Source organism: Phoca vitulina, unplaced genomic scaffold, assembly GCF_004348235.1.
Source record: "Phoca vitulina isolate PV1807 unplaced genomic scaffold, GSC_HSeal_1.0 scaffold7, whole genome shotgun sequence".
Taxonomy (NCBI): Eukaryota; Metazoa; Chordata; class Mammalia; order Carnivora; family Phocidae; genus Phoca; species Phoca vitulina.
This window is the reverse complement of record NW_022589710.1, coordinates 47453621-47479290: the sequence shown is the minus strand read 5'-3', so window position 1 is coordinate 47479290 and position 25670 is coordinate 47453621. Positions and strand designations below refer to the sequence as shown.

General features: G+C 42.3%; 1 protein-coding gene across 7 annotated transcripts; it reads left to right on the top strand.

Annotated features, from left to right (window-relative positions):
* The first annotated feature begins 147 nt into the window (after positions 1–147).
* Positions 148–25670, top strand: VIPAS39 (VPS33B interacting protein, apical-basolateral polarity regulator, spe-39 homolog). 7 transcript variants are annotated; one of them, XM_032405688.1, is made up of 22 exons: positions 148–252; positions 1221–1287; positions 4733–4825; positions 5081–5238; positions 5473–5575; positions 7452–7598; positions 8422–8460; positions 8821–8885; positions 9615–9671; positions 10948–11040; positions 11993–12026; positions 12531–12633; positions 14343–14370; positions 16915–16988; positions 18806–18881; positions 19313–19447; positions 20287–20328; positions 20656–20745; positions 22230–22316; positions 22892–22981; positions 23393–23497; positions 24239–25670. In XM_032405688.1, exons 4-22 carry the CDS (start codon positions 5197–5199, stop codon positions 24257–24259), a joined length of 1431 nt encoding a protein of 476 aa, XP_032261579.1. In that variant the 5' UTR covers positions 148–252; positions 1221–1287; positions 4733–4825; positions 5081–5196; the 3' UTR covers positions 24260–25670. The 7 variants fall into 7 exon arrangements, with proteins under 7 accessions (XP_032261579.1, XP_032261573.1, XP_032261575.1 ...); XM_032405682.1 differs by lacking the exon at positions 5081–5238 and adding an exon at positions 3628–3699 and having other exon boundaries at positions 24239–25669; XM_032405684.1 differs by lacking the exons at positions 1221–1287; positions 5081–5238 and adding an exon at positions 3628–3699 and having other exon boundaries at positions 24239–25669.

Below are 25670 nucleotides of genomic sequence, written 5' to 3'. Positions count from 1 at the left end.
GTGAGCTGGGACTTCTGGGAGCTGTAGTCAAGGAGTTCTGTGTCCCGTCCAGAACATGCTTGACGGCGGAGGGGAAAAGGCTACAATATCCAGCATGCCCTGCGGCTCCCTTGACTCACATCCCCTCCCACCGCCCCACTCCTCGAATAAGCTTCCGCCCATTTTCTACGCCGCCTAGCCTGACTAGAAAGGGTGGTCCAGCGGCGGAAGAGTCTGACGCTGTCCTGAAAGGGTGGGCACGGTGTGGAAGAGGTGAGGGTGTCCCAAGCCGTGTGGGCCGCGTGTGTGGCTGATTCCAGCCTCTCCGCAAACATCTTTTCCCCCTATTCTCTGAGGCGTCCTTAGACCCCCCCCCAGGCCCGACTCTGGCAGTCGGAGCGACCGAGTACGCCGGGAGCCCGAGTACGCTCGGGATTGGGGCTGTTAGTGAACCTCGACATTTGATTTTGAAGGAGCATTTACTCTGCCAGCGATCCGCCGGACTCTAGCAACTGCAGTAGATCCATGGCTTCCTGGACGTTCGCCCGTAGAGTCTTCTTCGGTTAACCCACATTCCCTGGTCTTAGTTCATAGCTTCACCTGTAATAAGCCTGGCTCCGAAGATGATAATTGAATCTGAATCTAACTTCTCGGTAGCTGGTTTGTGAAGCGTCCTGAAGCAGGGGGCGTGTTGGTTGTGGATTTTTTTTGCTGATGCCTGTTTTCCTTTCCTTTGTTAATGTTCCTTGGATTTGTTGCCCTGTCTTGTGGGCTTTAAGTGAACAGGTGACGATAGGGACAAGCCTCTGCTGTATTTGAAATCATGTTGAAGCACCTTTTTCAGTCACTTTTAAAATCGTACCTGGTTGGTGTAACTTCTAGAGACGTTAAATTAACTTTATCTCTTTCCTTGGCAAGTAAATCTAGGCTCTGATTTGGCTTTAGAAGTACAAATTGGTGTCAAGTATCCACTGCGGTTGCATGGTTAAAAAAGATTCCAGAAATCCACTGGTGGATTACTGGGCTTGTTGGACATATGCTCTGCTTGTTTGTAGATATTTACAGATATTTATTTACTGCAGGGAAGTAAGGACCTGCCCTGGTTTTCCCTAGAGTGAAACAGAGAAGGACCCTGCATGTCAGAGTGGAAAGGATCCAGGAGCCTGAAAACCTGGATTATAGGAGCAATTAGCAAAGTGGTTTTGGTACCTAATCCTTTTGTGCCTCATTTTCCTCATCAGTGAAATAGAGATGAAATCTACCAGGCCTACCTTATATAGAGCTGTTGTGAGGATGACAGAGCGCTCTGTAAGTTGGTATCTGTGCCGGGGACATTTACATGTTCTACAAAGTCTTCCGTGTTTGTGAGAGCCATTCTCAGCATTTTTGTGTCAAATTAGTTGTTTTAAATCTTTAGGATTGCTTAAAAAATATTTTCTTTCTAGCCTTTTTTTTTTTTTTTTTAAAGATTTTATTTATTTGACAGAGACACAGCGAGAGAGGGAGCACAAGCAGGGGGAGTAGGAGAGGGAGAAGCAGGCTTCCCGCGGAGCAGGGAGCCTGATGTGGGGCTCGATCCCAGGACCCTGGGATCATGACCTGAGCCGAAGGCAGACGCTTAACGACTGAGCCACCCAGGCGCCCCTCTTTCTAGCTTTTTCCAAGTTACCATGATGCTTTGTTAATAAAAAGCAATACTGAGCATTAATTTTGTGTCAGGCACTAAGTGCTCTACAAGTTTTTTTTGTTTTTTTTTTAAGATTTTATTTATTTGACAGAGAGAGACACAGTGAGAGAGGGAACACAAGCAGGGGGAGTCGGAGAGGGAGAAGCAGGCTTCCTGAGATGCGGGGCTCCATCCCAGGACTCTCGGATCATGACCTGAGCTGAAGGCAGACGCTCAACGACTGAGCCACCCAGGTGCCCCAGTGCTCTACAAGTATTAACTAGTTTAAGCCTCACAACAATTTTGTAAGTTAGGTGTCTATTGTTATGCCCATTTTACAGATAAGGAAACCAAGATGGAAAGGTATCAGTAAAATATCCTGTACTAAAAAGAATTGACCTTTAGTATGTACTTTCTGCTAGGTGTTTCCTGAGTCCTATTTCTTCTTCACTGCAATCCTGTGAGGTAGGGTATCATTTTCACCAAGGCCTAGACGTAAAATTTATTTAACCAGTTTGCTCAGAATTGGGAAACCAAGATTTGAATTCAAAGCTGCCTACTATAAAGCTTGTGCTTGTACCACCATGAGGGATGATTTCATTGTATCTGCCAGCTTTATTTGGCTTTAAATACACAGAAGGATTTTTAAGTTACATCTGGGTTCAGTAGAAATCAATTAGTGATGTCCGCCATGGGAAGGGATCAGATAGTAGAAAATTCCCACCATACCTTTGCAATTCCTGTATCCCCTGAAAACACAAGAATCAGGAAGTGAGAGTACAGATGATTCCCTGGCTTACAGTGGTGCAACTTAAAATTTTTCAACTTTATGATGGTGTAAAAGTGATACACATTCATATATATATATATATATGTATATATATATATATATATTCTTTTTTTTTTTTTTTTTTTGAAGTGGGCTACACACCCAGTGTGGAGCCCAGCACGGGGCCTGAACTCATGGCCCTGAGATCGAGACCTGAGCTGAGATCAAGAGTCGGACCCTTAACCAATTAAGCCACCCAGGTATCCCAAAAGTGATATACATTCAGTAGAAACCGTAGTTTGAATTTTGAATTTGGATCTTTTCCTGGGCTGGCGATATACAGCACGATAGTCTTTTGGTGCTTGGCAGTGGCAGTGAGCCCCAGCTCCCGGTCAGCCACATGATCACAAGGGTGAACAACTGATATATTTAAACTATTCTGCACCCACACAATCATTCTGTTTTTCACTTTCAGCACAGCGGTCAATAAATTACATGAGATACTCAACACTCTTTATAAAATAGGCGTTGTGTTAGATGATTTTGCCCAACCTAGGCTGATATAAGTGTTCTTAGCACATTTAAGGTAGGCTAGGCTAAGCTGTGCTGTTTAGCATTTTCAACTTACAATATTTTCGACTTACATTGGGTTTATCCAGATGTTAACCCCATTGTAAGTCGAGGAATATCTGTAGAGTATGTTAAGGGCCATCAGAAGCTTCAACAGGCACCTGGGTGGCTCAGTTGATTAAGCGACTGACTCATAATTTTGGTTCTGGTCATGATTTCAGGATCATGAAATCAAGTCCCACATTAGACTCCATGCTCAGTGCAGAGTCTGCTTGAGATTTCCTCTGCCCTTCCCCCCTACTCATGCTCTTTCGCGCACGCGCACTCTCTCTCTTATTTTTTTTTATTTTTATTTTTATTTTTTTTAAAGATTTTATTTGACAGAGAGAGAGAGACAGCGAGAGAGGGAACACAAGCAGGGGGAGTGGGAGAGTGAGAAGTAGGCTTCCCACAGAGTAGGGAGCCCGATGCGGGGCTCGATCCCAGGACCCTGGGATCACGACCTGAACTGAAGGCAGACGCTTAACGACTGAGCCACCCAGGTGCCCCTCTCTCTTTTAAAATAAGCCATTCCACCCTGAGCGCGCCGATCTCGTCTAAAATCTTTTTTTTTAAAAAAGAATTCTTACAATTCAATCCTAAGGGAAAAAAAACACAAAAAAGAAGCTTCAACAGGGCTGCCATGATGAGTCTATCTCAAGCTTCTGTTGTGAAGGTACTATTGAAATAAAAGGAAAAACAAATTGATTCTGCAGAATTTGATGTGTAGCCTTTGGAGTTATTTTTGTTGCTTTGGGAGTTTTGGTAACTAGTTCTTCATTTAAATCAGTTTTCACTCTATCCAGTTGGCACTGATAATTAAGTTTGTAATTCTAGGGCAAAACATTTTTTTCAGAGTGAAATCTGATTTTTTTTTATAGTAAAGTTTATTGAGTGATAGTACAAAGCTCCCAAAGAGGGAGGGGACCTGAGAGGGTTGTCCTGAAATCTAATTTTAGAATTATGAGAGGGACTTGTAGTGTTTTGACTGATTCTTATTATACTTTTCTTAGCCACACCCTCAGTTCCTAAATTTTGGCCAATACTTTTTGGTCAATTACTCATAATTTGAAGATACAGGCAGGATAATTCTGTTTCATTTAATCTTTGCTTTCTTTCTTCTGGCATTTAGCAAGCATATATGAGAGCAAGATATTTGCCAGTTTTATTCACTGTAGTATTCACAGAGCCTAGAACAGTGCCTCAAAGATGGCACTCAATAATAGATATATGTTGAACAATACATGAATGCAGTTCTTATCTGTTTTGTTGATACTTTGATCTTGTGTATTCAGCAAAATTTGTGATGCATTTTTATAACTCTTGCCTGTCTTGTACTGTTACCTTTATAGGTATCAATGCTGAATACCCAGTTCTGTTGTAGGGTTCTTCAGAAGAGGGACTGTGTCTTGCACTTTGTAAATATCCCCTCAACACCTGAGAGAGTACCTTGAACAAAGTAGTTCTAGGAATGAATGACTACTTGTGGGTAATTAACAGATCAGAAGTATGGTTTGATCAGTTGGAGACCTAACGATCTGATTTGACGTGACAGATTCAGTATTTCCTTTCTCAAATTCTTTTAAACATCTCCAATAACTGCAGGGTGGGGTGGGAGGGAGAGTTTGCAGTGAAGGAATCTAAAGCTTTTGGTGCTCTTTTGGAAGCAATCCAGGGAGGGACATACGTCTGTCTTACTCTTACTCCAGATGAATCGGACAAAGGGTGATGAGGAGGAATATTGGAACAGCTCCAAGTTCAAGGCTTTCACCTTTGATGATGAAGATGATGAGCTCTCACAGGTAGGTCTTCATGAACAATTGCTGCAGGTCATACCTCCTCCACAGTGCCGTTCTAAAATTTCTTCCTCTCACATCCTTGGTAACCTGGCTTTTGACTGTGTCTCCATTAGGCTCAGAAATGTTTTGGGTTAGATCTTTAGAAAATCTTCATAGACAAGAGCCCTCAAAAAAGAGCCAGAAGGATTGTAAAAACCAATTCTCTGCCCTTCTTACTTTTATTCTTAAGGTGATTTCAGTTTCTTTTTTTTCCCTCAGAATCCCAAGTCTTTTATCATGTGATGTAATTTGTTATTTTTGAATGATGAACTGGATTGGATGTTGTCTTTTTGCATCTGTTTTACAAATGGGGAAATGGATTTATTTTTGGAGAGATGGATAAACTCACCCAGGTTTACACAGCAAGTCATTGCCAGGTATATGATTAGAACTTAAAAGCAGCTTTAATTCCTTCTAACTCTTGCCACTGGACTTCAGTGTTGGCTAAAAGGCAATTTGTTCTCTTGGCAAATATCTAGCAGGCTAGGCTTTCTATTGCAGAGAGTGAAAGTTTGGCCATGTTAAGTCCCAATTGCTCAGCCTTCTTGGTTGTCAAAGAGAGAGGTGGAAGTAGTTATTGCCTGAGTGCCCTGCCTTATGTCCCTTTGCAGTTAAAGGAATCCAAGAGAGCAGTGAATAGTCTTCGCGACTTCGTGGATGATGAGGATGACGATGACCTGGAGAGAGTCAGCTGGAGTGGGGAACCTGTGGGAAGTAAGTAGAGGAGGCTGTAGGAAGGGATTGATATTCAGGGTTCTTGTCACTAATGAAGGCTCCGCTTGCTTGTCTCCTCAGTGCTTGTTAGGAAGGGGAATGAAGGTAGACTATTTTTAGATGAGCATACATTTGGAAATTTAACCCCAGAAGAAACTTGAGGAAATAACAGCGGTGGTTCCCATATGGCTCTCTAGGTCTGCCATCCTGGGGCTAATGCTTGGCTGGCTATTTCAGACTCCTTTGGGGTGCTTGTTAAAGTTAGGTTCCTAGGCTTTACTCCAGAAACTGATTCAGTAGGTCTCGGGGGTGGGGGTGGGGAGTCTTAATTTATAATGGGTACTGCAGGTGCTTCTAATATTCAGTCATATTTGGAACTGCTGGCTTAATTGCTCATAACTGGCTGGCAGGACTGACTTCCTTAGCCACCAGGCCTCACTGTCTAGCTGTTTTATAATACCACTTAACACCTTTGCCCAGTCCATCTGATTTTTAAGAATATTTTTAAAAATTTTCTTAATATAGGAAATACCATCAGGATTTGAAAATCAAGTATTTTAGGCATACAATGTAAAGTTTCCCTCCCACACTATCATGCATCTACTATTCTCAGTTCCTTCTGTCCCAAGACACTGCTGTTGTTTGCTTCTTGTGTGTTCAACTAAAGATTCTTTCTACATTTGGAAATGCATATAGGAATATATATTCTTACTCCCTTTTTTACACCAATGATAGCATACTTTATATACCCTATTCTTTTCACTTGGCCATATAGCTTGGAGATCTTTCTATATCAGTACATAAAGAAGTTTCTCACTCTCTCTCTCTCAAAACAGCAGCATAGGATTACACTGTATGGATTTTCCATAACTTATTTAACCCGTCCACTTTTTTTTTTTTTAAGATTTTATTTATTCCTTTGACAGAGAGAGCACAAGCAGGGGGAACAGCAGAGGCAGAGGGAGAAGCAGGCTCCCCCCCTGAGCAGGGAGCCCAATGTGGGGCTTGATCCCAGGACTCCGGGATCATGACCTGAGCCAAAGGCAGACACTTAACCAACTGAGCCACCCAGGTGCCCCTAACCAGTCCACTTTTGATGAACTTCAGATAATTTCCAATCTTTCCTTGTTTATACTGCTATCAATAACCTTATTTCCTGCCCAATATGAATACATGAAAGATCAATTTTTAGAGTGGAATCACTGGCAGAGGGTATTTGCATCTGTATGGGGTACATGTTGCCAGATTGTTCTCCACAGGGGTTGCACCAGTGTACTCCCACCAGCAATGTTCAAGTGTTCCTCTTTCCCCACAGCCTTGCCAACAGAGTATTATCAGACTTTGGATCTTTGCCGGTCTTAGAGGGGCCAGAGGTATCTCAGTATACTTTGTGTAATTCTCTTATTAAGTGTGAGGTTGAGCATCTTTTAATTTTTTTTTTTTTTTAAGATTTTATTTATTTATTTGACACAGAGAGACACAGCAGGAGAGGGAACACAAGCAGGGGGAGTGGGAGAGGGAGAAGCAGGCTCCCGCTGAGGGGGCAGCCCGATGCGGGGCTCGATCCCAGGACTCTCGGATCATGACCTGAGCCGAAGGCAGACGCTTAAGGACTGAACCACCCAGGCGCCCCTTTTTCATATGTTTAATAGCCACTTGAATTTCCTTTTCTGTGATCCATTTATTAATTTCCTTTGCTCCTCTTTCTGTTGATTAGTCTATCTGATTTTATCCTTTCTCCCTGTCCCAATTTTTTAAGTCCATGTTAATAAGGGACCAGGGCCTCTGGTGAAAAACTTTCAGTGCTTATCAGAATGCTGGATTTCAAGGTTTATCTTGGATGAGAATCACTGATTTAGTTCTTACTATCTCACAGGTATCTCATGGTCCATCAAAGAGACTGCTGGTAATAGTGGGTCAAGCCAGGAGGGGCGTGAACAGCTAAAGAGCCGGAACAGCTTCTCCACCTACGCACAACTACCCAAACCTTCTTCTACCTACTCCCTGAGCAGCTTTTTTAGAGGTAAAGAGTGATGGTTAAAGGAACAGAGGGCCCTCCTTTTCTCTTTTCAAAAAACCACTCAGGCTATAATTATCATTTACTCTGGAAGAAAAAAATTATTGAAGGATAAAGAATTATCTTTGGAGCTGGCAGTTAGGGATTAGAAGTGGGAGAAATGAGAGAAATTCAGAGGGATGAGACTGGGTTTCAGGAACATGATGAACAAAACTGACATTAGCTCTGTGGCAAGTACTGAAGAAATTTGCTACGGTCAGCATTCCTGCCTACCCCTATGCATTGCTGTTGGGAGCCCTAGTGCACTGCCAGTGGGGATGTAAAATGGTGCAGCCGCTGTGGAGCACAGTATGGCAGTTCCTTAAAAAAAAGTCAGCCGGACATACAAGGAAATTCTGTAAGATACCTAGTATAGTCAGGTTCAGAAAGACAGTAAAATAGTGGTTACCAGGGCCTGGAGGTATAAGGAGGCATGGGGAGTTACTGTTTAATGGGTAGAGAGTCTCAGTTTGGGATGATGAGAAAGTTCTGGATATGGATAGTGGTGATAGTTATACAGTGTGAATATACTCAGTGCCACTGAACTGTACATTTAAGAATGGTAAAAAATGCTCAAGTTTACATCACGTATATTTTACCACAATTTAAAAAATTTTCCACCCTGTGTTTTTCATGGCACCTCAAATTTCTGAAGTTGAATGGAAGTTTTTTTAAGCCTGAGTTCCCATATTGCATAAAAAGGTTCTATACATACTGCATCCTTAACCAAGTCTGAAATGGCTCCGACTTGAACTATTGATCTCTTCCCTTACATATTCTTTACCTTCAGGGAGAACTAGACCTGGAAGTTTCCAGTCCCTTTCTGATGGTAAGCATTGACCCTCTGCTCTTGATTGCTGTGGGAGATGTTACTGATATGAGATACAGTCTGGGGAGTCATGGGGATAGGTGGTAATTAGATGAAATTTCTTCTGAATCTACCACCATTATTAGAGAAATTTTCTGTTACTGAATAAGGAGGTCAAGATCATGCTGGCTATAGGAGCAAGGGGTGACTTCTAGGGATGCTGTCTTTGGGGAGGAGCTAAGATCTACTTTGGGCCATAAAGATGTCTCAGATGCCTTGGGACCTCACAAGTCAAAAAAATGTGTGTGAGAAGGAAGCAGTAGAGGAAAGGATTGACCTGAAGATGGTGTCCTTCTGAACCAGCTGCCTGTTCTTTTTCAGCTCTGTCGGACGTACCTGCCAAAACCTATGCTCCAGAGCTGGGCAGACCCAAGGGGGAATACAGGGTGAGTTATAGCTTACACTGGTGTGACACTTTACACAGTTCCAAGCGCTTTGATGTACATTATCTTGCTTGATATTCCCAACTTTTTGAGCAGCTATTATTTTAACTTTTTTGTAGATAAGAAAACTGCGTATCTAAACATCAGGGCTTGCCTTGGGTCTCATAGCTATTAAGTGGTGGAACTGGGACTCACAATCTGTTTTCTGATTCTGTCTTAGTACACTTTCCTTACCCATTATACTGCCTTTTGGAGGCTGTACTTTGAAACTTTTGATCATTGCTGTGGTCTGGAAGCTTGGTGGAGCTCATATTCCCAAGAAGCACATAACAAAGCAAATTCATTCATAAGGAAGAAACTATTATAAGGTCCAGAAGAGGAACATGTCTCCCTCTTTCCTTCTGTCTGCAAAGTCATTCATTAGAATCCCAAAACGTGACTGATTATATCTGGTGAATGAAATCCTGAACCAGTAGGCATAGGGTTTTGTCAGTCGGTTCTTTCCCTCTTTGATCCATCTCTTCTTGCCTTCATTGTCCCTATTCTAATTCCTTCAGAAACTCAGAACAAGACTATCCCTGTTCTTCATTTTTTTTTTTTTTTCCATTCATTTCCTCCTCCCACAAAATATTTCCCTATCGGGGAATAAAGATGAGTTTCAGGTGAGGAGCTGGCACACTGATAATTCTGATCCCTTAACTTCCTGAGATTCATGTGTTGTTAACATTCCAGGATTACAGCAATGACTGGAGCCCCAGTGACACAGTGTGGCGCCTCCGGAAGGGCAAGGTGAGGTCACTGGAGAGAGAGTTCTTGTGGGGGAAAAACCACCATGGCTGAGAGAAAATATTTGCAAAATACATATATTGTAAAGGATTTTTATCCAGACTATAAAGGACAATGATTATCTTTCATAAGAAGATAAACAACCCAATAAGAAACTTGGCGCAAGATTTCAGTTATATCAGAAAAAAGTTACATGAATGGCCAAAGAGCGCTTGAGAAGATCTTCCACATCAACAGTTATCAAGAAAATGTGAATTAAAACTGTGAGATACTACTGTACAGCCACTAGAGTGGCTAAATTTAAAAATACTGATCATACCAAGCACTGGGAGGCTGTGAAGGAGCTAGAGCTCTCTCATACAGTGGGGGCAAGAAAGTGAAATGTTAAAACTACTCTGGAAAATGGTCTGGCAGCTTCTTACAAAGTTAAACGTATACTTAATTTTATTGCTAGACATTTACAATCCAAGATCATTGAAATACGCTCAAAGACTTATACATGGGGGCACCTGGGTGGCTCAGTAGGTTGAGCGTCTGACTTTTGGTTTCAGCTCAGATCATAATCTCAGTGTCCTGGGATTGAGCCCTATGTTGGGCTCGCGCTCTGTGCAGAGTCTCCTTGTCCTGCCCCCTCTGCACCCCAGCCCCTACCCCCCGTGTGCCCACTTTCTCATGTGTACGCTTTCTCTCTCTCAAATAAAATCTTAAAAAAAAAAAGACAACACAGATTTTCACAACAGCTTTATTCATAATAGCCCCCAAAATGGAAATAACCCAAATATCCTTCAGTAGATAAATGGATAAATGGTGATCTGTCCATACAATGAAAACTACTTACCAGTGAATAGGAACAAACTAGTAGTACTCATCACAACATATAGATTCCTCTGAGAAATGTGATATTGAGTGAAAGAAGTCAGATGTAAAAGAGTACATATTGTAGGATTCTATTTGTGAAATTCAGGAAAAGAGAAAACTTCAGTGACTGAAAGATGAGTGGCTGCCAGGAGTTAGGGATGGAAGGAGGGCGTTGACATCAGCCCACAAGGGAACGTTTTGGCCTGATGCAGTTGTTCTGTATCTTGATGGTGGTAACAGTTAGATGGAATTTTATACGTACTTGTCAAACTCGCTGAACTCTATGCTTGAGTAGATTTTACTGTATGTCAATTATACGTCATTTAAAAGAGAATGAGTGATCTCCAGCCTTTGGCTGCAGCAGGACTCCATGAGGACATGCGGACTTCATTGCACACTAACTCTGCTCTTGTTCTGCCAGGTCTGCTCTCTAGAACGATTCCGCTCCTTACAGGACAAGCTACGACTCCTGGAGGAAGCAGTCAGCGTGCACGATGGAAACGTCATTACTGCAGTAAGTGGTGGGCTTTGTCTTTTGCTTAATTGTTGTTCTCATTAGTTTCTCGAAGCCCGATCAGAATAGGAGTTTAACATTTTAGGTTAAATGTCTAGTAGAGATCCTGGATTCCTCTTGAAGTGTAGGATCCTCAGTAATACCTGCTCTGAGGCTCGGCTGGCAGGAAATGCATCGGATGTGGAACTCTTGATTATAATCAAGAAGCAGCAGGTTGGCTACTCTGTTCTAAAAAGTAATCTGAGGGGGGCGCCTGGGTGGCTCAGTCAGTTAAGCGGCTGCCTTCGGCTCAGGTCATGATCCCAGGGTCCTGGGATCGAGCTCCGCATCAGGCTCCCTGCTCAGCAGGGAGCCTACTTCTCCTTCTCCCTCTGCCTGCCTCTCTGCCTGCTTGTTCTCTCTCTCTATCTCTCTGTTAAATAAATAAATAAAATCTTAAAAAAAAAAAAGTAATCTGAGGGGCGCATGGGTGGCTTAGTCGGTTGAGTGACCCACTCTTGATTTCAGTTCAGGTCATAATCTCAGGGTCGTGAGATCGAGCCCTGCATGGGGCTCTGCGCTCAGCAGGGAGTCTGCTTGAGATTCTCTCTCTGCTTCTTTCGCTGCTGTGTGCACGCGTTTAAGTGCACATTCGCATGCGCTCTCTCTCAAATAAATAAATCTTTAAAAAAATAAAAACAACAATAAAAAAGTGATCTGAGGCAGGAGAGGCATGAGAGCAGTCTCTCCCAGAGGGAGGTGTCTCTTGCCAGTATGGGAATGTCTCTGAGACACAGCTCAATTCCACGTGTCTATCACCTGTCCTTCCATCCCAAAGAGAAATCTGTTGTCTGAATGTGCCAAGATTCCTAAGGAGTCGCTGACCTCATTCCTACACATCAGGAGCTCAGGGCAGGGCTTTGTGTTTGTAGGTTACACAGGGTAACTTATTCTTTGTTCTCTTTTCCTCTAGGTTCTGATCTTCCTGAAAAGGACACTGAGCAAAGGTGAGCGTGAACTGAGAGAAATCTTCAGTTGATAAGATGCCTGCTACATTTGAAGGGAGAATGGCATTGTGGCTTCCATTATCAGAATTCACCATCATTAGCTCTGCTTCAAAGACAGCTGGGGTGGCCTAAGACTTCAGAGTATTCTTCTCATCTCTGAGGGCGGTTGTTCATCCTGTAGGGTGGTAACTACATTAACTCCAAAGCCTCCCTATTTACTAGACAGACAGATGGCTCTGTTGGTTTGAGGACCTCAGAGTCTATGCTAGGTGCCTGCTGGTTGGGTTGGTGAGAACTGAGGGCTGATTGAATGGCCAAGAGTTGCCCTGGACCATGGAGTGTGCTGGTGGTGGGTCGATCCAGAGGAATTGGTGCCACAAAAAGCTGTTCCTCGCTTGTGATTGGCTTTGAGGAGATGTTTGGAATGTATGAGGAGGGAGACCAATTTCACACTTGAATAATAGGCTTTAATCTTTCTCCACCTAACTCCTTCCTGCCTACCAGAGATCCTCTTCCGAGAGCTGGAGGTGCGACAGGTTGCCCTGAGACATCTCATTCACTTCCTTAAAGAAATAGGGGATCAAAAGCTGCTTTTGGACCTCTTCAGGTAAGAACTGATCATCTTGTCTATACAGTTTACAAAGTACTTTATTCAAAGCTCTCTGGAGGATACAAAGAGAGAAGACACTGTCCTTTTTTGTTGTTAGGTGAGATACTGAAACATGATGGGATAACTAATAATGCACCTCAGCCAGTGATAAAATGATAGTGTAGCAGGTGGTTAAGAACCAGACCCTGGAGTCCAGCATAACCTGCACTGAATACAGGCACCACCACTTAGTTCATGAGGTGACCTTGAGCAAGTTCCCTAACCTCTCCTAGCATCAGTTCCACAACGATACAACGGAAATGATGATTCCTACCCCACAGGTGATGAAGATTAAGAGTTAGTGTGGGAAAAGCACTTAGTGTAATGCCTAGTCTGTAATATTAATATTTTTAAGCATTTTAAGGTATCTCTTACTACTTGGTCCCCAGTGATGCCAGTGGGAAGTACAATGGAAGAGCAGAAGAAGCAAATATAATTTTCAGCCAGGATACCCAAAGAAAGCCTTATGGAAGAGGTTAGGAATTGAGACTAGATGGGAATCTGATAGGTGGAGAGGCAAGAGGTGGGCATAGCTACTGGAGGCCCGGGGCAGGGGAGTGTCTTCTACCATGTTTTCCTTCCTTCCCTATCTCATTCTAATCAGTAGAGACTTTCCTGCCAGTAGATTAAAATGTGTATCTATTATGTCCTTTCTTCAATGCCAGGGAAGGGGTTGGAACCTCTTTTTAGGCTGATACGTGGCCCAAGGAAACTCCAATTACCCAGTGACTCTAGCACAGTGATGAGCTGTTCCAAAGACAAAGGTGGGAAAGCAGATCACTTGGTCAGGGCCAAGATTAGAGATGGTTAGCCAGGAATTTGCAGAAGACATGTTCATTTAGGCAGGCTGTTCCCTTCCTTAATTCCCTCCCTTCCCAATCAACAAGGCTTTATTTTTTTTATTTTTATTTTTATTTTTTTTAAAGATTTTATTTATTTGACAGAGAGACAGCGAGAGAGGGAACACAAGCAGGGGGAGTGGGAGAGGGAGAAGCAGGCTTCCCGCGGAGCAGGGAGCCCGATGCGGGGCTTGATCCCAGAACCCTGAGATCATGACCTGAGCCAAAGGCAGACGCTTAACGACTGAGCCACCCAGGCGCCCCATCAACAAGGCTTTATTAAGCATCGCCTCTAGGTCAAAGCAGTGATTTAATTATAGTGGTCCATTGAGAATAAGAAGGAATCAGAAGACAAAGTCCTTGTTCTGCAAGACCTTACACCATTGAGAGAGACAAAGCTCTTTCTACACTGTACGTGAAAACAACAGAGAACAATATAGAAAATCTGTTTCCAAGATTGTACTGACAGAGAAGAGTGCTTTAGTTTTTCCAAAAATCCCTGTAAGATTACTGTGAACTAAGGTTTTGTGGAGGCTCCGAGCCTTTCCAGCAGACCTGTTAGCATTACAAAGTTATTAGTGTCCTGCAGTGCCTTCTTGTCCTTGCTTTTCAGTGAGAGCGATCATGGGGAACAATAATATTTGATCCACCATGTGTTTTCAAGAGGTTGCTGGTGGTAGAAAGTTTAAGAAGAGGAGGGCTTACTCATGTATGGAGGCAAATGAATTTTGAATTATGTTTCTCCTAGAGCAGCCATCCTATTTTGTGAGGTTACATTGCCACACATCAATAGATAAAAATGCCCTGCTCCCTTCTGCTTCTTCCCAGGTTCCTAGATAGAACAGAAGAGCTTGCGGTAAGTGTGGCCTTTGTTTCAGTTGGGGACCTGTTTAACAGAAATGTAAGCCAAAACCCAGTCTCCGAGATCCCAGAGTAGTTAACAGTTCCTTTCCTTTGGTATTGATTGCATCCAAAAGAGAAAGGCATCTGGGAAGCCTGAAAACTTAATCCAAGTGATGTATTATTTCTTTTTATATGCTCTTTTGATTGGGCTTATGAATATTTTTTTGAAGAATGAATAAAAACTGGCCTGGTCAATTTGTAATTTGTTTTTTAGTTTCTAGTTGTTTTCAGATCCTGGTTTATAGGAACTTTTGGGTTTTGGCTTCCAATACTAGAAAATGTTGTAAGTTAAGAGGGATAAGATCATGGAACACTACATCAAAAACTAATGATGTAATGGATGGTGATTAACATAACATAATAAAAAAAAAAAAAGAGGGATAAGAAACCAGATATAGGTCAAGAAGGAAGATAGGTCAAGCTGGTGGTGCACCCAATACACATTTTGGCTGAGAGCTCAATGACTGAGTGTTAAAACTGATTTTTGGCAGATTTTCACCATTACAGAATAAACTCCTGGAATACAAGAATAAAGCTGAAATTGTACCAAAAATTTCATTATATTATTAAAACTGTAGTGATCCACTTTTTAAAAGTTTGCCCTTATAGTGCGGGGGTTAGAATTCCTCAGCACCATCAATGGCAGTCACTGCCGTTTCATTCCTTCAGTCACTGCCTCACTGTAGCGCACGTTTGTGGTGAGATCAGGGCTCACATTCAGCTGGCACGTCTAATAACCTTGCTAACCTTTGCCCAGCAGAATGTAATTCAGGAAAATGTTTTTCAGTACCATTTTGTAAAAGGAACTTGTACTTAATATTCAAGGCGTGGGAAAATCTCAGAAATCCTTTATCATAATCTACTGAAAATGACTGGCAGTCTGTAGCAATCATTTGGAAATGCTTTTTGTTTACATTTTTAATCTCCATAGATTTGAAACTGTAAGGAATTTTCTTCATACAGCATTCTTATAAAGTTTGTTGTTTTTTGAAGTTTGATTAGTGAAAATAAATGTGTTTTGGGTAACTCATTTTCCTCTAAAGCATTCTTATTTTCTTCCTTTCTCTATTATTTTTGAATTGAAGGACTTTGTTTAAAGACTTAAGGCCAAAATGGAATTGAACAATAAAAATTAACTATAGCTCTTAAAGATTACTTTCTTTGATACTAAGAATGATTATATTCTAGATATTTTATGAAGATTAGATTATGATATAATCTCTTCATTTACATTTTTATACACTTGTTTCTAAAAGGATATACTGTCCTTCCTAAAGTCAGTTCATTCTCTTAATATTGATATTAACTGTCAATCTGTTTATTTTTTAATCCTTGGAAGGTTTTTTTTTTTTAAAGATTTTATTTATGAGAGAGAAAGAGGAGGAGCAGAGGGAGAGAGACAAGCAGACTCTGTGCTGAACATGGAGCCCAATGTAGGGCTCGATCTCAGGACCCTGAGATTATGAACTGAGCCAAAACCGAGAGTCAGATGCTTAACCAACTGAGCCATCCAGGCTCCCTGGTTCTTGAAAAGTTTTAATAATTGTACATAAAATCGCAACTTTTATAATCATCATTAATTATTGCATCAGTTAGTTCTCGTAATAATAAATAGGGATTTAAACTTCAGTTCTCTTTTTAGAATTCCAAAATAGAAAGCACGTAAGGAGATTTTCTTTCAGAGTTGTATGTAGAACCTGTAGTATTTGAATGTGAATCTTCAGTAGGTGTCAGCAGTGAATCAGAGGACATGGCTTACTCATGTTACTGATGTTGTTAATTATTAGCTATTTATAGGATCATGCTACCATTGATCATGTACAAGGTCAAGGGTGCCGAAAATAATGTTGGAGTAAGCATTTAGTTCTTTGGCCTTTCAAAGGCTAAGGCTGAAGCAAAAACTGGTTTTAAATAGTGAGGCTAAAGCCAAACTTTGAAGTAAAGCTAGGTACTCAACTACTCAGTGCTTCATTATAGGCTAGCACTGTCCGATAGAGCTTCCTACGATGATGGCAGTATTCTCCATCTGTGCTGTTGGATATGGTAGCCACTAGTCACATGGTAAAATGACTAATATAACTAAGGATCTGAATTGTTTAACTTAATTAATTTAAATGTAAATGTAAACCAAATGGGGGTAGTGGTTACGGTGTTGGATATTGCAGTTATAGATAAACCAAAGAGTGATTTTGAAGATTTTCTTTTTTAAAGTAATCTCTACACCCAGTGTGGGGCTTGAATTTACAATCCCGAGATCAAGAGTCCCACGCTCTGCTTACTGAGCCAGCCAGGTGTCCCCAAAGAGCAATTTTGAATTACTCTCTACCCTCTCCCTACCTGCACACCTGTCCCCATTCAGAGGAATCTCTGATAATGAAGAATTTAGTTTTTTAAGGATGGAAAGGCTACTTACATAGCCACTTCACCCTTCAAAGGAGACAAAGTAGACAAAATGGTTCAAAGCCTTTCTTTCTTTTATTTGTTTATTTTTTTGTAGCTGTCTCATTATCGTGAGCACTTGAACATTCAGGACCCTGAGAAACGAAAAGAATTTCTTAAGACCTGCATTGGGTAAGTATTGGGGAGAAATGTTTTAAAGTATAAATATTCTTATACAGAGAACTGAAGAGACTAAATGAGGGTGGAGTGGATAGGTAATTGAAGGGAAAGGCTAACAGTGGGTCATACAGGCATCATTAAAGCTGGTCTCATCAGTGCTTCCAGACATTAATTCCCCAGTAGAGTTTTCACTGATGGGTAGTAAATTGAGAAAAATAAAGAAAATGTAAAGAGTTTTTTTCTACAGTTAAATTTATCTAATTTGAAAGACTGCCTTTTATTCTGGGATTATTTTTTCCTCCTCTCCCTCCCTTTTTTGGGGGTAAAATGGGATGTAATTTTTTTTATGACTTTATATATTAAAATAAAAAGGTTGGCAGCACTACCTTCCATATTATTTTCAGTGTTAACTGGTCCCCGAGACCCCAGAGCACAAGAACCACTGATTCAGTATAGGTGTTCATCCAGGATATAAGTCCCTATGAAAACCAGCCCCACATACTACTCTTCCAGTGATGAACACTCACTGCTCTTGGAAGTAGCTTATTCTAGTGCTCGCTTCGGCAGCACATATACTAAAATTGGAAGAAGGTAGCTTATTCTATTGTTGGACAACCTTCATTATCATTAAATACTTATTGAGCTGAAACTTGCTTCCTTCTCTTTCAAGACGGGCATAGAGTCTACACAGTAGGTCTTAATCCAGGTTCAGTATTCACAGTTGCTTTGGTCATTCCTCATGGGATAGGAATTCCAGGATTCACATTTAGAAATTTGTCTTTGTCTGTGCAATCCTTAATTTTAATGTTACCAGATACTGAGCTATGTCATAGTGGCCTCTGGTGAACAAAGAGAAGAGTTAGAATAGTGAAGTAACTGAAACCTATTGCTGTCTCCCTTTATCTCTTCTAAAAATTGGCTGTGGCTCACACTTACCTGGGATAGTGTAACTGAGTTTCAGAATTCTTCCGGGAGTGAGTGGAGTACGGGACTAAGGCAGCACTTTCTAAAGGAGAGATCTGTGAACTGGAAGCTTAAAATCTGGCTTCTGTTCCTGCCTTATATCTTGGTTTACTATTTATGACTTTCAGGGAAGATTCTGTTTGTCCCTCAACTTTTTCATGTGTAAAATGTAGTGTTGAAGATGGGACCCTTGATATCTGTGTAGATGTCTGCGATCTTTATCAGCCTATACACGTACCAGCATGCCTGGGAATTTAATTTTACCTTATTCCTCTGCAATAGGAAATGGCTAACAATTGTAAGCACCCCTTAAGGAGAGTTAAGCATTGACATTAAGGCAGGACAGGAGCCACAGGGCTTCACTGGGATGTAGATGATGGGCAGTCGGTTAGGCTCACTCATTCACTAAGTGACTCATTCGCCAAACATTCCAGCTCCCACAATGAGAGGTTTCTAACTCATTCCTCAGCAAAACCACTGATGACTATATATTTTGTGGACTTTCAGGATCCCTCTTCTTTTTTTTAAGATTTTATGTTTTTTAAAGTAATCTCTGCACCCAACAGAGGGCTGGAACTGACAACCCTGAGATCAAGAGTTGCATACACTACTGACTGAGCCAGCCAGGCGCCCCTCAGGATCCCTCTTGAATTGGCAAAACCTAAAATACAGAATCCCCGCCAAAGGTCTATTCTGTTTTCTGCTTTCTCTCTCTCTCTGCCTTTCAGGGTTGCTCTAAAGGTGCACTGAGATCAGATTTGTGAAGTGCCGTGAGCCTCTTCTGCTTACGGTGGTGATTTGATTTAGTTGGGTTTGTTTCTTGTTTCGGTAGAGAAAGAGGTACTAACCTTCTGGCTCTTTACCAGTTTGCCATTTTCAGCAGAAGATTCTGCACATATTCAAGACCATTACACCCTCCTGGAACGCCAGATCATTATTGAGGTTAGACTCCTTGTCTCTACATTTTCTGCTTCAATGCTAGTGCTCAGTGCCATTCAGCATCTAGGAGACCTCTATGCTCTGCTGTATGTGTCATTTCCTGTTCTAAGAGCCTTTCATTTCCTCTTTCCATGGTAGCCCTTTCCCCTTCATTGTTCTCAGGCATCCTTTTTCTTGCTGTTAACCTGGAAGTGTTTTCTCTCCCAGAACTCCCATTTCATCCTTACTTCTCCAGTCGTCCTCCATTCAACATGGATCTATCATCATTTTATGGATTTTAAACTCCCCTGGGTTATCCTGGGCAGTTTCTTTCTTTCTCTCTTCCTTGCCTCCTTCCTAGGATAGGAAGCACAACGGCTTTAGTATTTAATATTTCTCTCCTGCCTCTACTCTGTGGATATTGTTGTTTTTTCACTTGGTTCACTCCACCACAGGCAAATGATCGACATCTAGAATCAGCAGGACAGACTGAGATCTTTCGGAAGCACCCCCGCAAAGCTTCTATCCTCAACATGCCATTAGTGACCACGCTTTTCTACTCGTGCTTCTACCATTACACGGAGGCTGAGGTACAGGCAAAGTGTGAAAGACCTCACACTCTCTCACCACACAAGAGAAGATAATTTTAAGCCAATTATTTCAGTGTGCTCTTAACAGTGAGTGTGTGTAGTTCTTGGGGAGGTCCATCCGGAAGCTTCCCTGGCCCTCAGAAGGGGTGAGCCAAGGGGGAAAAAGAGGTTTGAAAGGGCTTATGTGGCTTCCAGTGAGCTGGCATGCTGGCATGGGATATTCGGTCTCACCAGTGCTGGTCCCTGCTCAAAGGTCCATAATTGCAAGTGGATTCACATGGTATAAAGAAGAGCAGCAGGGTGTTAAGTATTTGTGGGTACTTAAAAAAAAAATGTTTTTTTGAAGAGGTTCGAGTTTAATGATCATAGGTGGGAATGATCATAATGATCACAAGATTGGCATAAAATTGAGAAATACACCATACCTATTAATCGAGTCTTGTTTAGCCAAGTTATGATATCCAGTTAGACCTGGTGGAGTTTTTCTCTTAAATTAACTTCTGGGTTTAAATGGCTACAGAGAGAAATGTACAATGTCTACGTAGTGGAAAGAAAATGTTAGATTGGGTGGTATTTGGGAAAGTCAGTAACAGTAAAATTCCTTCTCCATGGGGCTCCTGGGTGGCTCAGTTGTTAAGGGCCTGCCTTCCGCTTGGGTCATGATGCCGGGGTCCTGGGATCGAGCCCGCATCGGGCTCCCTGCTCCGCGGGAAGCCTGCTTCTCCCTCTCCCACTCCCCCTGCTTGTGTTCCCTCTCTTGCTGTCTCGCTCTCTCTCTGTCAAATAAATAAATAAAATCTTTAAAAAAAAAAAAAATTCCTTCTCCACTTTCATCCTAGGGGACGTTCAGCAGTCCAGTCAACCTGAAGAAGACATTTAAGGTAGATATAAATTGGTCAGTGTTTGGTAAAGTAGTATCAGGGTGACTGCATGGAATGGATGTTGCTTGGTCACCCTGTACAGGAAGTCCCTTGATGGTCACAGTTAAAGGTAGAAAGGAGTGAGTGTGTGGGAAGTGAGGGAAGACTTCAACAGAATGGCCTGCAGCAGTGCTGGGGCTTGGGAATGAAGAGGTTCTTGATGACTTGAGAGATTTGTGCATTTTAAGGGACAGAATCAACATCAGGGAATATTTTTGCCTATCTTTTCCAGAATTCTCCCCGATGCATTTCTCCTCCCCCTTAATTCCCCTGGTCTCTGCTTTTTAGATCCCAGACAAACAGTATGTGCTGACGGCCCTGGCTGCCCGTGCCAAGCTTCGAGCCTGGCATGATGTCGATGCCCTCTTTACCACAAAGGTGGGTGCCTGGAGACTGTCTGGTGCTGCTGAAGCCTTGGACATACCATCGTGTTACCCCAGGCCTCGTGGGGATCTCCCATTCTAGTTACTGGTTTACATTTTTCCTCCAACTTTTTATTTTCCAAAATGTCAAACTGAAAGAAAAGTTGAGAGAATAGTATAATAAACATACTAAAAGTCTTATTTCACTAATTTATCAACATTTTTGCCATATTTGCTTTCTCTTTTTTCTTTCACTGAACCATTTGAAAATAAGTTGCAGACAACATGACACTTCTCCTTTGAATACTTAAGCATTTATTTCATTTATAACCACAATATTATTATCATTTTCAGGATATTTAACATTAATATTATGATATCATATCTATAGTCTGTATTCAGATCCGCTCTTTAGAGCTTTTTGTTTCTTTTTGTGTTTGTTTGCTGTCAGGATCCAGTCAAGGATCTTGCATTACTTTGGTTGTCACGTCTCTGTTTATGTTTTAAATATCCTTTTTAGTATAATGGATTTGAGAATTTTCTGTTTTTCCCATCTGTTAGGTTTTTGTTGTTGTTTTCTTGTTGTTTGGGTTTTTCTTTTTTTAAGATTTTATTCTTAAGTAATCTCCACACACCCAATGTGGGGCTCAAACCCACGACCCTGAGATCAAGAGTTGCATGTCCCACCTACTGAGCCCACCAGGTGCCCCCCGCCTTTTGGTGGTGGTTATTGTTGTTAGTTATTTAATTAGTTACATTGACTACCAAAGCAATACATGTCTGTGTCAAAATCAAACACTATATGAGAGCACAGACAGTCAAATTACGTGAAGTTCCTCGTCCATTGTCTACCTGCTCCTATCTCAGTCCCTTCTGCAAGGCAAATAATCTTAAAAGTTTGATGGGTAGTTTTCCAGACTTTCCCTCATGAATTTACAAATACCCTTATATGAATATAAACACAGAGGATAGGATTTTTTCTACCCAGATAAGTTCATACTACAAGTATTATAAAGTAAATTGCTTATTTCATTTAGCCATATTTCACAGACTTTTTTCTGCCTGTAGATCTAAGAACTTATTTCATAGCTTTGGCTTTTTTTTTTTTTTTAAGATTATTTATTTATTTATTTATTTGACAGAGAGAGACACAGTGAGAGAGGGAACACAAGCAGGGGGAGTGGGAGAGGGAGAAGCAGGCTTCCTGCTGAGCAGGGAGCCCGATGCGGGGCTCAGTCCCAGGTCCCTGGGATCATGACCTGAGCTGAAGGCAGACGCCTAACGACTCAGCCACCCAGGCACCCCTCTTTGGCTCTTTTTCCACCCTCTTAAATTCCTTGACTTTTCTGAAAAACTCCTCTCTCTTCACTTCTCTATCTCCCACCTCCCATCCATCCATACGCATCACCATGTTATTCTAGTCTAAACATAAAATGAATGGTCACAAAATGTGTTGAGTCTGTCTTGCCTAGCTACTGCTGCCCTGTCTTCCCTTTTCAGAACTGGCTGGGCTACACTAAGAAGAGAGCACCCATTGGCTTCCATCGGGTTGTGGAAATTTTGCACAAGAATAGTGCCCCTGTCCAGGTAATGGCCCCCAAAGAGTGTTGGGTACAGGATCCTCTAGGAGACCTAACTTTTAGCCTCTTACTGGTCAGTGATGGGAGACTTGAGACCTGCTCTGGTCTTATCTTAACATAATGGTGGTAGTGGACCTTGAGATAGAAAAGGCGAAGGAGGGAAGTTCTCTTCTCCCCTTTAGAAGTAATCCCAGACTGCCCCTCTTTGAGGAGCATCTACTGTGCCCATGTGGAGCACTGACATATTATTCAAATGATACAAAAGGAGAGCTCAGTGAGAAAGGACATCAAGGAGCAATGAGCATAGCACCAGCCAGATCTAGAGCACACCTCTTGTTGGCCTGGGTATCTAGCTGTAGGGTAAGGCAGAGTGTGCTCTTCCCATCTGCCCTGGGCAAGCACGGAAGTACTGCATACAGTCACCTCATTCCCCATTGCAGAACTAGTTCTCTGGTTGATCATGGGAATGGTAGACATCAGATATGGAACTCTTGCCTTTCTCAGGAATTTTGTTGTCTTCCTTTTAGAGCTCTTTGTTTTATGGGTCTGGGAGTCATTAATCAGAAGTACCTTTTCCCATAGATACTACAAGAGTATGTTAATTTGGTGGAAGATGTGGACACAAAGTTGAACTTAGCCACCAAGTTCAAGTGCCATGATGTCGTCATTGATGTGAGTCCCTAAGAAATGAGAACCCTGAGTTAGACCCTTACTGGAGAATGGGGGATTGTGATATTCTGTCTTAGATCCTGAGGTGCTTTCAATTTCGACTTAACAGACAAAATGATCTGGCAAGAATTAGTTTGGAACGAGTTCTCCTGTATTATTTTCCCAGCCCTTTGATAACCTCTCTGCTTTTATAAATTTGTTGGACTTATGGAATTCACAGAACTGAATCCAGCCACATAAGCTCTGTAGATTTCTCTTCAATAAGAAGTTCTGTAGGTGTTTGACCCCACTGTCATCCCACTGTAGGCCGTCAGCCTCTCCTTGAACCTTGGCCCCATGTTGAGAGTGGCAGAAAGAAAAAGGCCCTCGTAGAGAAGGCTGATTGGAGGTTTTATTGTGTCTGTTGGTGTATAGACTTGCCGGGACCTGAAGGATCGTCAACAGTTGCTAGCATACAGGAGTAAGGTGGATAAAGGATCTGCAGAGGAGGAGAAGATTGATGCCATTCTGAATAGCTCGGTGAGCACCTACAGCATACTCTTCAGCAGTCCCAGGAGACAGTCCTCAATAGTACCATCAAATATATATCCCCAAGGCCTGGATGGGGTCACAGTTTGCTGAGTATCATGGATACAAGGATCTCTTCTGGGCCTCAGGATCTGAAGCACTGCTTTGAATAGCAGAAATTACTCCTGAGATGTAGGATGACCCAGTGGTAACCTGGGGACCTGGGGCTGAGACTTCACATAGCACCCTGGTAATCGTTAAACATAGTGGGTAGGAGGTACTAGTCCAGGGAGTATGGAAACAACTGCTACGGATTCAGAACATCCAGATGGTAGTTTCCTGGGGCCAGGTGTGACCTACCTGTTGGAAATAAGTGGGTAAAACAGATTTAGCTATTTGGGCAACAGTGGGCTCATCTCTCATAGCAGGAAATTGCTGAGCTTTTTGTTAATATGGAGCTTAGCTCCCTGTTAGATATTTTGGGACCTACCCTTGGGTTATCTAAAGCTATTGAGTCTTGGTCCTGCATAGGGCAGAACCAGAATAAATTCCCTAAATGAAGCTTATAATACACAGGATGGGTGTTTGATTCATCTTCGAATAAGCAAACTCCCCCACATATTAGAAAAACAATTCTCAATTTCACTCTCCATTCTTATTCTTACTTTATCTAGCTGTTAGCCTTGTTTTATTGTATTCCCCTACCTCTCTCTAGGGGTCAGTGGAAACAGATATTGTTTGTTCTTTCTACAGCAAATTCGATGGAAGAATTAAGTGGCATTGGCTACCCTGAAACCTGCCTCATTTCTTCCTTTCCTGCCTGTGAAAGTAGAGCGTGCTCTTCAACACATCGCTTGGACCCATCATCAACAGGCAGTGCCTGCCACTCTGAGGACAGAAACCAGCGTCTGGGCACAGACAGCTTCAGACTGATCTTCTGTCCAAGGATCATCGTCCAAGGTCCAAGATCTAAAGCTTTGACTCATGAGGAAGATTTTCTCCACCTGGTGCTCACATGAAGGTGGGAGTAATTTCTAGATTGGGCCCATATTGGGCAAGATCTCTCTTGGTCTGGGAAAAATGACTGCTCTAGAAAAGAAGTCATCTAGACTAAGAGGTCAGGTGTCATAGAGTGGCCACTCCATTCCTCTCAGCTAATTATGACCCTGGACTTGGTGCTGGACATTGGCAGTTCTGCTCTGAATGAAGTCAGAAAAGAACCAAAATGGCTTTCTCCCAAGGGACCTCAGGAAGGGGTGCCAGTAATAGCCACGAACTGTTGGAGGTGCCTTCACACCAGACTGCACAGAGTTCTCCACATAATGACAGAGATTGCCCAGATGTCGTGTTTCTTCAACCAGTGCCCTCTGCTGCCCCAGTCTAGCCTCTGTCCGAGACTTGTGGTTCTTCTCTCACCTGCACACCAAGGTGGCCTTGTGTGGGAGATAAGGACATCCCCGTTATCTTTTCCTCTACTTCTCCCACCCTAAACCCATAACCTTTTATGGAGCTCAGATTCAGCAGTGCTGTAGTGCTCTTCCCTTATGCACATATCTCATTATTTCACTAGGAGCTTCCAGAAGGTTCACCAGGGCTAAGCTCAGCAGCATTTCAGACGGTTAGGATATTAAGATGGAGGTTTGAGTTTCACACGTGGTTTTTAACAGGATATTCTGTAGTACTAGCCTCCTGCCCTGTACCAATATTAGCCTCTCTTCTCTGTGACTGAACTGGGTTTCCCCGACATGCCTAGACTCTATTAATAAAGCTTTTTCCTCCTTGGTGCCTTCTCTTTCCCTCCCAGTTGTTTTGTGCAGAACAATGAAATAATTGCCCTGTCTCTTGGGACCACTAGAAACCTGCCTCAGTGACTGCATTCAGTATCTGTCAACCTAAGTCATGGAGTAACGGTGTTTATGGCAAAGTATGGCTGTGTGGTTAATGGAGCACCGAGCTGGGAGACAGAAGACCTGGCCTCTTGTCTCAGTACTACCACTGATAAGCTGTGTGGTGTTGAGTGAATCCCTTTCTCTCTGGACTCACTATCTTAACCTGTCATAGGATGGTGTGTTTCTCTCAGAGCTTGTAGAATTATATGCTCCTGTGGAGTGGGTGAAGTTTTAGAGGAAAAGGAGATGTATAGAAGCACACAGCAGGGGGCGCCGGGGTGGCTCAATTGGTTAAA

Excerpts from the sequence above, each read along its gene's own strand:
- VIPAS39 (XM_032405682.1), top strand. The coding sequence starts at position 1,231 with ATGAAATCTACCAGGCCTACCTTATATAGAGCTGTTGTGAGGATGACA. Across the intron at positions 3,700-4,732 it reads CTCAAGCTTCTGTTGTGAAG|ATGAATCGGACAAAGGGTGA; the intron begins GTACTATTGAAA and ends CTCTTACTCCAG. Across the intron at positions 14,371-16,914 it reads ATAGAACAGAAGAGCTTGCG|CTGTCTCATTATCGTGAGCA; the intron begins GTAAGTGTGGCC and ends ATTTTTTTGTAG.